Source organism: Pipistrellus hanaki (genome assembly GCF_964339955.1).
Source record: "Pipistrellus hanaki genome assembly, chromosome: 1".
NCBI classification, from domain to species: domain Eukaryota; kingdom Metazoa; phylum Chordata; class Mammalia; order Chiroptera; family Vespertilionidae; genus Pipistrellus; species Pipistrellus hanaki.
Window position 1 is genome coordinate 156720264 of NC_140503.1, and position 12627 is coordinate 156732890.

General features: G+C 37.3%; 1 protein-coding gene across 2 annotated transcripts in view; it reads left to right on the top strand.

Annotated features, from left to right (window-relative positions):
- The window catches only part of FAM13A (family with sequence similarity 13 member A), a 238005-nt gene that overhangs the window by 68421 nt on the left and 156957 nt on the right, over positions 1-12627 (top strand). For both annotated transcript variants that reach the window (XM_084881811.1, XM_084881812.1), the window contains exon 5: positions 1018-1171. In XM_084881811.1, the coding sequence (XP_084737937.1) occupies positions 1018-1171 (154 nt within the window). The remainder of the gene's footprint in view (positions 1-1017; positions 1172-12627) is intronic.

Sequence of the window (12627 nt, forward strand, 5' to 3'; positions counted from 1 at the left end):
GAGTTACATGAAATCCACTGGTGATAAATTAGAGAGGTAGGAGAAAACAAAGTGGGAAACCCCTAAGATTGGATAAAAAGTAAAATGATAGACAAATACTTAGGTGGGTGCAGGAAAAATTAACATGATAACAATGAAGGAATTTGTGGTAACTGTCCTGGCGCCCCGGCACATTAGGTTGTGCCCCAAGGGGTCCGGAAAAAGGAAAGTTATAAGTTACCCAGACATTTCAAGGATATGTTATTACTAGAGGCCCAGTGCATGAAATTTGCGCACAGGGAGTGAAGAGGGGGGGGGTTCTCTCAGCCCAGCCTGTACCCTCTCCAATCCAGGACCCCTCAGGGGATGCCCAATCCCCTAAACCAGCAGTCAGACATACCTCTCACAATCTGGGACCATTGGCTCCTAACTGCTTACCTGCATGCCTGCCTGATGGCCCCTAACTTCTCCCCTTCCCCACCTGCCTGTTTGCCCCTCACTGCCCACCCCTGCTGGCCTGGTCACCCCTAGTTTTCTTTTTCACCTTATTTTAAATTACTAAATTTTTTTAAATACCCAAATGAAGACAGCATATTTTCCTTTCATTTTTTGTACATTATCTAAGAAATCCTTAAAGATTGTTTTGCTGTTATTTGTGTGGCTGACTATTATTGCCATGATAAAATACCCATTCTTTTTGTTATAACACTGTTCTTTGTTGCTTTAACTTTTAGATAAATCTTACCTTATAGCAATTTCTAACATATGCAAAGCATTGTCGCACCCATGTTAACCTATACCTTCTTTCCAAACAACTGGTACTTTTCTTATTCAGCACAAGCTATTGACTCAGATCTTGGTAATCAGCAAGTGTCATAATATCTTATGTGGCCCTATATAGCTTTCTGAAAATCCCAGGTGTCCTTATAAAGTTGCTCCATCATTGAGGAGATGTCAACATATAAGCCTCAGTCAGCTGTGCTGGCATTTTTTGTGTTTCCATAGTAATTCCTCTCAAAACTTTCCCCTTATTTTCAGTGTGCCACCTGGGCTTGAATGCATGAAAGAACAAGACCTCTGCAACAAGATAATGGCTACAATACTAGAAAATTACAATACCCTGTTTGAAGTAGAGCACACAGGAAGTGATAACCAGAGTTGTGAAAACCCAACAAAGCTTATCATCGTAAAAGTAAGTTTGATATTTAGTTTTTCAGGATTGCTGTATGTTGAGTGGAAGACATTTTATTTACATCATTGTTTTTCATGAAAATTCCATTTGGATATAACTTCAGGTTATAATTCCTATGTTTATTTCATTCTTCTTATGAAACCTATTTTCTGTATGAAATGTTTGTTAAGTGACATCTATTCTTCTAAGATTGAAGAATAATTGTGAATTGATGTTTCTTTGATGCTATAAAATCATCTCAAAAGCACTTATGTGAGCCCAGTGCTGGGATTGATTGGGTGTACTTCCTTTTTATGGAAGTCTGATGTTACAGGGAAGATACGATACATGCTATGTCTGTGTTCAGGAGTACTAGCTTACTGAGTAAATTGCAAAATCCATTCAGACAGTAAGTATTTTTATGTCATTTTGTCACTCATGTGTCTGGCACACTTTTAAGTTCAACCTCAGATTTTAACTCCCATATATGTAGTCATTGGTAATTATCATCAGTAAAGGAGAGTATTTTGAAAACCTAAAAAGAAGTACTACCTAAATGTTTTTATACATTGGCTGATAATTTATAGCATATTCTTTACACTTTAGGTAAATGCATGTAGGTCATTAAGATTTACAACTGAGAGTCAGAGAATAAACATTCAAACCAAATTTTCCAGATGAGGGAAAAGAAGGAAGGCATTGCATTTCTTTTTCATGATAGAAATGATCACAGAAGATTCCCTCAGGAGGTTTCCTGAAACTTATCAAATTTACAGACCTATTCTATTCTGGTTGATTCAATGATAAGGGATGATTAAGAGGTACTTGGTGTGGGTGTTTTCATCTCTTCTTCCATTTGAGGCATGACTTTGAAGAAGAAATAAAAGGTAATGGGTATCAGATAGCACCCTATCACAGTGGTAGGCAACTGCCCTATCAAAACAGCACAAGAAGACTAAAACTAGGTTTTCTTAACTGGGGCTTATGCTATTAATACAACAGACTCCCTGTAACAGATAGAGTACATCTGAGAGAAATTCATTTAGTAGGAATCTTGCCAACCTAATCAAGAGAACTTTAAGCTGAAATTTGAGGGAAGGGAAGAACAATGCTCAGATAAAATGAAATACTTAGGAGAATATCAGGTGTAACCTAAGGTGGAGGTAATATGGAAAGTGAGAAAATGTCAGTGATTCAGAAGAAAAAGCTGTAGTTATATCACTTCTACAAAAAGAAAGAAAGAAAGGAAGGAAGGAAGGAAGGAAGGAAGGAAGGAAGGAAGGAAGGAAGGAAGAAAGAAAGAAAGAAAGAAAGAAAGAAAGAAAGAAAGAAAGAAAGAAAGAAAATTATTTTTTAGATAGAAAATAATTTACCTTAAATTTGTTCTTTCATTTCCTGTAGTAGTTAGCAAAGGGTCTCTTTTTAAAATGTTAAAAAGTAATTGACTTTCTTCCAGCTATAACTTGATGCTTTTTAATATTCATACCTCTTTAATAGGGCTGATAAAATAATAAGATAATCTTTAAATATAATGAAAATAGATAAGCAACAAAAGCTTGCTGAGATATAGATAATCTCTGGACTGTGTTAACAGGAGATTATATATTGAGATACATGGAAGAGTGCCCTTGCTTGGAAATCCCTGAGTTTGTAGGTTTAAGCATGGTGGAGAATTTAGCTTGAGAGTACAGATTAAGATGCATAAACTGATATACTCTGGGAGCCAAATACCTTAGGTTGATGAATATGACTGCTCCTCTCCTGATGCAAATTCAGATCTGGTCTAGAGGCAGACAGATGTCACGATTAGAAACGACATGTCTATATTCTGGAAGCATCATTCTGCTAAGGAAGAACATTTGATACTTTTTTATTTTATTTTATTTTATTTTATTTTATTTTATTTTTTAAATATATTTTATTGATTTTGTACAGAGAGGAAGGGAGAGAGCTAGAGAGTTAGAAACATCAATGAGAGAGAGTCATCGATCAGCTGCCTCTTGCTCACCCCCCACCGGGGATGTGCCCGCAACCAAGGTACATGCCCGTGACCGGAATCAAACCCGGGACCCTTCAGTCCCCAAGCCGACGCTCTATCCATTGAGCCAAACCAGTTTCAGCCTTTTTAATTTTATTTTAACTGATCTTGCTCAGAATCTTGTTTCTGAAGGGGTGGATAATGCAACAGGGGAATTAGATCTTATGGATTGAATTGTAGCCAATAAGGATGAAATAGAAGTTATGGGAATTATTTTAACAGGATGTGCCAGTGCCATTTTAGGGCCCCTACAAATGAAGAATATGCTAGCCACAGCTTGCTTTGTAAAACTGGCCATTGTTTATAAAGCAGGATTTTTAATTTCCTAAGATCATAGTGAAACCAAAACATGGGATGTGGAGTTTGAGTTCGTTTGTTGTTTAGAGAAAGCAGAGAAGGAAGTCACAGACAAAAACAGCGGATTGATGTTTATTGAGAGAAGCAGTCCTGGGAAAGGTGCAGCTGGGGCTCCAGGAGCAGGCCAGTGTCCAGAGCTTCCTTTCCATGTGACAGTCGGGAGTAGTTCAACATCCAAGATAATGAAAACCTGTTATAGCCGAAACCAGTTTGGCTCAGTGGATAGAGTGTCAGCCTGCGGACTGAAAGGTCCCAGGTTCGATTCCGATTCCGGTTAAGGGCTTGTACCTTGGTTTCAGACACATCCCCAGTCAGGGGGGGGGGGGGGGGGGGGTGTGCAAGAGGCAGCTGATTCTCTCTCATCGATGTTTTAACTCTCTATCCCTCTCTCTTCCTCTCTGTAAAAAATCAATAAAATATATATTAAAAGAAAGAAAGAAAGAAAGAAAGCCCGTTATAGTCCATGCGTGGAAGCATGCACGCCTTTTTGTATATATGCTTCTTAGTTCCTGATTGGTCCTTTCATAGATTTTAAAACTGCCCTCCCTTCCCAGCCCAGGTGGGTTTCGCCCCTATCTATCTAGCTGCTTCTGTCTCCTAGGTAGCAACAGATGTAAACCAAGAGAGGCTAGATGAAAAAGGAATTGGGAGGCTCCCAATGAAATCATTAACAGACTGAAAAGAAATAAAAATGAAAGGGCAACTAAAAATGTTATTTTGATCATTCTCATGAGTTCAGCTTTTAGAGAATGTATACCAAAAAAAATAAAAGGAAACAGGAACAAAGCAAGTGAAAAAAAATATACAAAAGTGACAGAGATAAATGTTGGAGCTCAGACTGAGGTATAAAATGGGGAAAAGTATTTTTTATGGGAAAAGTACTAAAAGTGCCCCCTGACACACCTTTGTTTAACCCCAGGACAGGAAACAGAGGCAGTGTTGAATGACATTTTTCATGATATTTTTTGTGAGCTAAATGGAGATTTGGGGCACAGACAAGTATAAATTGGATTGTATTTGGACTTGGATCGAGAACTTTGACCACAGCATTGGAATGTGGGTCGGTATTAACTTCAGGGAGGGTTTCTACATTTGTTTGTGTCATCAGTACTTTAATCATTGACTTAAATGAACATATTTGCACGTGCAATAAAGCTAGCGTGGCGGGAGTGGGGTAGAGGGAGTCAATGGGAGGAAAAAGGGGGTACATCTGTAATACTTTCAACAATAAGGATACTTTTAAAAAAAAGTTGGAAGAATAGAAGTCAGATGTTGGATGTCTACATTTATTGAGTAACAACATGGGATGTGTGTGGTGCATGTGTTTGCGCACACACCTACTGCTATTTCCCTCTAGCTTCAAAACACACACACAACACGGTTTTATTTGAAGCTATTTGGACCTCTGACCCAAGGGATGGATGAATCATAAATGGTCTAAAAAGAGTGGTATTATAATCACTCTCTAGTCACTGATTGACTAAAGGTCAGAAGAGACATTGTACCTTATATCCAAGAGGTAGCTTTAAGGTAAAGTGTGCTGGGGCAGAGGGCCTTTGGGGAAATTTTTCATCTTTGATAACAAAACAAAACAAAACACAAGAATGGTTTATGAGATAAGAGCTGTAGTTGCCTCTGGGTGGAGTTAGGGGTGGTGGCAGTGGTGATGATTAACCAGCCAAGTGCTCTAGGGAACTCTCTGTGGTTACAAAAAACGTTCTACCGGTATTTATCTCAATAGGGATGTGTGCTATGAGGGTGTATGCATTTGTCAAAACTCATTCAACTGTGCACTTAAAATTTATATATTTTACTGTACATAAAGTAATTTTAATTTAGGAAAGAGAGAAGAGAGTAGGTCCCTGAGTCAGAATGCCCACCTCTCCCATCTGCTTTTGGATGTTCTCATGCTTGGGGCTGCTGCCACCATCTTTTGTCTTGGAGGAATGAATGCATCAGGATACAGAGGTTGGCAACTAAAGAAGGGGAAAGTCTGTCATAATTGGAAAGTAGTGTACTTAGGTTTGTAAATTGATTTGCACCAATAGAGCCAAGAAGAGACCCAAATAATAATAGCTAACCTGAAAATCATCCACAGATTTTAGTTAACTTTTAGCAGAGTATGAACTGTCAGTGTGATGTGATTGCCAAAAATAACTGCAGGTTCATTCACTGAATATAACGGTAGTATCCAGAACAAAGAATATATGTGTCACTGCACTTGGTGTGGGTACAACCAATATCTTCAGTGTTACGTCTGATTTTGAGTACCACACTCTAACTCTCCTGACAGTCCTGACAATCTCCTGGTCCTCATTTATCCTAATTAAATGTATATTTGTCTGGTTGACTGTTGTACTTGAGTTTTTCTACAGCTGATGACTTCTAAATCATAATTCTAGGCCCAATTTAGCAGGAGAGCAATACAGCCATTCCCCCCCCCCCCCATTACCTATAAAAAGCTATACCCTGGCCTGAGGACTGTGTGGTTAGAGTATCGGCCTGTGCACCAGAGGGTCATGGGTTTTATTCACAGTCAAGGGCATGTACCTGGGTGTAGGTTTGATCCCCAGCCCCAGAAGGGTGTGTGGGTGGGAGAGGCAACCAATCGATGTGTCTCTCTCACATCGATATTCTCTCTCCACCCCGCTCCCCACCACTCTCCCTTCCACCCTCTCTAAAAATCAATGGAAAAAAATCTCCTCGAGTGAGGATTAACAAAGTAAAAAAATAATTATTTTTTTGAAAGCTATGTTGGTCACTCAAATTTTTCATACCAAAAACATCTCCCAAATTTTGTGTGTTCTCCTTTCTCTAACCTTTGTTTGCCAGCCCTGGCCTACCAAGCTATAATCTTTACTTTTATCCTTAATTCCTGTCCTTTTTCTTTCCCATTGGGACTCATATTCTACGTTAGACTTATCTCTGGAAGTTAGTGTCTTGTGTCCATCTACTCCCATTAGGCCCTTTTCATAGCCACACAATTTCACACTGTTTTCCCACTTCCACGTTTATCCCTTCCCACCTTCTTTCTACCAGTGATAGAATTATGTTCCTAAAAACAAGTCTGATCATAACTTATTCCTGACTTAAGTAAGCAAATCTTTTGCTATTGTTGTTTTGCTTCCCACCCTTTTGCTGACAATTTGCAATTAGACTCCTTTACTTGGAATTCAGGCCCTTTACCTGTCATGTATAGTGAATGGTTCTTGTCTCTTTCTGCTTCTCTGATCTGTCTTTAGTCTCCTTTGAGGACTTTTTCTTCTCAGAATTAAACATTGTTATTTCCTAGGCTCTTCCTAGATCTTTAATCCAGAACTCTCCCTGGCAGATTATACATATGTACCTAACTGCCTAACCATCACTTGCACCTTCCCGTCCTATGGATTGTCTCATCTTCTCTCTTCTGCTGCCTGAGTTATTGCTTATGGAGATATGAACATGTCACTTCCCATATCAAAATTATTCAGCGGTTCTTGATCTTCACCTATCCCTATATTATAAAATCTGAATCTTAGCATGACAGGCAAGGCTTTTCATGATTGGAACCACCCTACTTATTCACACTTCTTTCCTACCACTACCACCCATACATTTGATATACTAGCAGTCATTGATTGATGTAATTGTAGAAACCATGTAATTTAAGTCTCATGTTTGTCAATCTAGTTAGTATAGTGCTTGGCATCAAAAATTCCATGAAATCAATGACTGGATTTTATTAATCTTATTAACAATAATGTCTATGATCATGGTTGGTACATAGCATGAAAGCAATATTAATGAATGTTTTTAAAGTAATTTCATGAAATTAGAAACATGATAGTTCACTGACTACTTCCTGATTGCCATACTTAAGAACAGGTATTAAATACTTCTAAAGTCTTTAACAGTTCTACAAAGAGCACTAATATTAGGATAAGAAGGCTTATGTCTGTGTAATGTGCTCTTAGCAGTATGACTGGATAATTTATAATATCTCTGTTTTTCTTTTCTGTTATCTAAAACTAGAGGCCCAGTGCATGAAATTCTTGCACAGGTGGGGTCCCTAGGCCTGGCTGGTGATCAGGGCTGATCTGTGGGGCCACCATTGGGGCAATCAGGGGCCACTGGCAGGCACCTGTGACCAGTGCTTCACTTGCAGCCCTGGTTTCATCTGGAAGGATGTCTAGCCTAATTAGCATATTATGCTTTTATTATTATAGATAGTGAAAATCCTATAGAGTTACTGTGAGATTTAAACTGTTCATTGTAGTAAGAAGATTTTCAAAGCCAGTTAAGTACTCTAGAAATATAAAAGCATTTTTTGTTTTTTTGGCTGTTAATATTGGTTGAAGAGTAACTAATGAAGTCATTGACTTATTTGAAATGATCTGGTCAAAGATACTTCAGTAGTTATATAAATAAGTTTTAGAGCACAGAGGTCTGAACTCCATCTGGAAATTGGCAGAATGGGTTAGAACTTCCAATTTGTGTAACTCTGGGCAAAATACTTAATTTCTCCTTTACCTTTGATTTCCTTGTTTTTAAAAGAGGGAAAGTATCAGTAACTAATTTAACCATTTCTGTTACATTTAAAAGAAATAATAGCGAGTCTTCAATAAATTTTTAACATAAATCAATCATTAGGGTCACATCACCTTTATATTTCCGTATGACATCCTACTTCTCTTTACCTTAAACATCAGGCTTGATTACAGAAAAAAGACAGAGAATCAAAAGGAGAAAAATAAAATTGACAGTGAGGTGTATTACTCATGACAGAAAAGTTTCTGCTTCTAGACATTTTTTGCCATTTAGATTCTAGTTTTCAGGGCATGATTAGATTAATTATCCTTTTAAGCATTGGAAAGAATCTGCACTCTCAATAGACAGAAGAATGTGATGTTAGTATTTAATGTCTATCTAAATCTGCTTTTAGAAAATGAACCATTAATAAAAAACACACAAAACACCTTTACGTGAAATTTTTATGAAAGAATGGGATATTTCAGTGACTCTGAAATAAATCACTAGGATTTCAGTAAGTTGCTGAGGATAAAAGAGAGCAATAGACAAAAGTCTGCCCTTATGAAGCGTATATTCTAATGAGGATACAATAAGCAATAGGCAGTAAATAATTAAGAATATATGTAATATGTCAGATGGTGAAATGTTCTGTGGAGAAAAAGCAGGGAAGGAGAGAAACAGTATTGGTAAGGTACTAGGGGAACAGCATTTGCCCATTTAAAGAGGATGATTCAAATGCTTCATTGACAAGGGGACATTTGAGCAGAGACTTCAAGGAAGTGACAGAGCAAGCCATGAAGAAACTTAGGAGGAGAGCACTCAGGCAGGGAGAACAGTGTAAAGGCCTTGAGATAGGAGTGTCCTTGGTTTCTTTGATGAGCAGAGTTGAAGGCCAGTGTGGTTGAATTACAGTGATCAAGAAAGTTAAGAGATATGAGGTCACAGAGGCAACAAGTGACCAGATCACATATAGTCTTAAAAGTCATTGTAAGGACTTTAACTTTTATTCTGATTGTATTTTAAATATATTTTATTGATTTTTTTAAGAGAAGAAGAGAGAGGGATAGAGAGTTAGAAACATCGATGAGCGAGAATCATCGATCAGCTGCCTCTTGCACACCCCCTACTGGGGATGTGCCCACAACCAAGGTACATGCCCTTGATCGGAATCGAACCCGGGACCTTTCAGTCTGTAGGCAGACGCTCTATCCACTGAGCCAAATCGGTTTCGGCTATTCTGGTTGTATTTTAAAAGACAGTATTGAACAGAAGAGTGCCAAGATCTGACTTGTGTATTAAAAGGATTACTCAAACTGCTGGACAGAGACTAGACAGTTGAGCCATGGGAGTGATAGGGAAATTGGTAAGAAGAACTGAAGGTAAGTTAGGATATGGAAGAGCAACACAATAGGAGGTTGTAGAGACCCCACTTAGGTTAGAGAATGTTTAAAAAGGGAGTAGATGAGCAAGCAAGTTAAAAAAGTAGGAGGCTATGAACAGAGATGGGATGCTTTCATCAGGGATTCGTGATGTGGAGTGACGAGAGTTAGGTTGTGTTTATGAGAATGAATGACTGGAAGAGAAGAGAAAATCATTGGAAAGGAGATGGTTAAGGTAACTTACAGTGCACAACACACAGAATCAGTGAGAGAACAGAGGGACAGAGAGAGGGGAAGCTTTATGCCAGATATTGTGCTGAGTTCTTTTATGCACTTTCCCTCATTTCTCATAGTAACTCAGGGAAGTAGGTGATCTAAATCCACTTTGCAGTTGAGGAAATTTAAGGAGTATATTCTTCAGGGTCAACAGCTGTAAATAGCAGAGCTAGTTTTTGAACTCAGAGTACTAATTAGGCTAATTAAGTATAGAAATAATCAAAATCTTAGCTTTAAGATATTTGTGCTATGAGCATTTATACATTTCTTCATTCAGTATGTATTTTTGTTTTTATTTTTTATTTTTTTATTTTTTCCCATTTTTAATTTTTTTCACATTTTTTAATTAAATTATTATCTGTGTACATATTTTAACATTGCCCCCCCTCCTCCCATACATACCCTCCCTCCCCAGAGTTTTGTGCCCATTGGTTGTACTTATATGCATGTCCGTATGTATTTTTGAAATTTAGTGTCAAGGAAGTACTTGAGTTGTGTTCTTCTGACTCTAATCCTGTATACTTTCACTACCCCCAACCCTTTCTATAGCCCCTCAAGAATATTCCAAACTCAATAACAGTGGAGTCATAGTAGGAGTCATAAAAATGTTTGAGTTTTTATGTCATTGTTTGATACTTTGTGATTTGGCTGCATTGTCTCTTTGTGTGTATGGGGACTTAAATGGGTGAATAACTGACTCCTGCCCACCGAAATCTACGTGTTTTTATTTTGAAATCTAGGAACACAGAGGTCATGCTAAATTGAAATTTACTTGCTTATTATTTCATATCAGACCTTTCTTTGGATAGTGAGGTATGCTTTTTAGATTAGTTCTGAGTTTGAAGGTTAAAAAATATTAAATGATAAGAAAAACAAAGATAAATTAGCATGATAGAATGTCATTTGCTTGCATAGGTATTTTTTAATAATGGAAACTGATAAGATTACCAGTAAGTAATAAAAGTAGTATTAAAGGTTATTACCTTAGGTGGTAAACACACAATACAATATACAGATGATGTACTGTATTATAGAATTGTGTGCCTAAAACCTGAATAATTTTACTGACCAATGTCATCCCCCCAAAATTAAATAAAAATAAACAAAGATTATCACTTAACTTGGAGCACTTTTATGGTCCAAATTTTAGATCACACCCACATATTTATAATTCAGATTGCTGTTAATTTCTTTTCCCCAGATGTTTTTGTTTTATAGAGTGTTTGCAGATAAACACTAGGAAGTTATATCTGCTCAGGAACCATTGGAATAGATATATCTGTCAGGTGTTAATTTCCTTCTTTTTTATTATGGGAAATATGTAACAGAAGACAGACTAAATTGCTCTAGTTATGAAAACATCATTATGCTACTTAGCCTTAAAATGTTTACAATGAGATGACAGTACTTTGAAACTCACACCCCAGAGCTTGCCTACTTGAAATCATTAGTGCATGTATTTGGCAAATAGAGATACTAAGTAAATAACTAAATATTTAGGATTTTCAAAGATCCCTGGTAGTTGCTTTAGAACTGAATTTCTGCTATTTCCTTCATTTGGCCTCCTAAGAATAAAAGTTATACTTCTGTGGACCAGATGTACCTGGAAAGAATAGGGTATACATCCCCAGCTTTGTTATTCATTGGTTAAAATAATCCTGGGGTGGTTCCGTTTCAGGAGCACTCCCAGCACATTTTCACTCTCCCTTTTCTTTTCCCCTCTGCCTTTCCCTCTCCTAAGCACTAAGGGACCTTCTTTTGCTTCTGTAACTTATTTCCTGAGCCTATGCAACCCAACTAGCTCTTTTCTACTACTTGTGTGATTTTCTCTTATAATTTTTTTGGGGGTGGAAGTAGTAATAATTCTGGGTGTGTGCTTTATATTGTTTTCCAGAACTTTACCCCAAGTGGATGCTTCAGGATCACTGCAAAAGTTCTAGTAACTTAATAATGAGACCGCTTCTTGTCTGTCTCCCTCAGGATTATTACCAATTCCCCTGATGATCGTCCAGATAAACTACTTGTCCTCATTCTCTGCTTTAGGGTCTACTACTGGTTGAGGTTCTATTTAAGACATCTCAAATCCTTCTCCCTTTATGAGCCCTCTCTCATTCTCCAGGTACAGTTAATCTCAGTCTCCTGCTATCTTGGAGGAGCTTTCTTTCTCCTTCTGTTAGAGCTTGCTTTACATTCTGCCTTGGGTGAGTTACTTTAGTTTTCTATTGTATTGAACAATATCTCATATTTACTTAAACATTGGATTTTCTCTAAAAGTTGTGGAGTAACATACATTGTTGCACCTTCTAACACATTTATTCTAGTTCCTTTATATTTATTCAAAAATGTCCATTGAATTATACCATGCGTGTGTAAATAAAAGGTAACTCTGTAACTTATTTTAGGAAAGTCATAGTAATTTTGTCTCATAACAAACTCTCAAAACAGGTATTTTTAAATCTTCTGAGTAAAAGCAAAATATTAGAATAGACTTCCCTGGTGATTAGTTTTAGGGACATGCTCATCTATCCATATATGGCAAGTTTGATCACAAAGTTCAGCCTTATTTCTGTAGAGTAAAATTCATTTACCATATAAACTATTATATCACATTTAAAAAATGTAACAGAACCCCACCTAATATGCCAATTCTCTTCTTTTCATGTAAAGCATACTGACTGCTGTTTATGGCAACTCTGAACGCTTGTGACTAATAGGCTATTCTCATGTACTTGTTCATTATCAGTTTTACTGTATGCTCACGAAGAGTCAATTATGTTTCTTTCCAAGACTATTTGTCATTTTTAATGGTACCTATATAATTTAATTAAAGAAACGCAGTGTGAATACAACATTATAGTTATTTCTAGGAAAATGGTGCCAAACTAATTAATAGAAGCTTCTGTAACAGGCGCTGATAT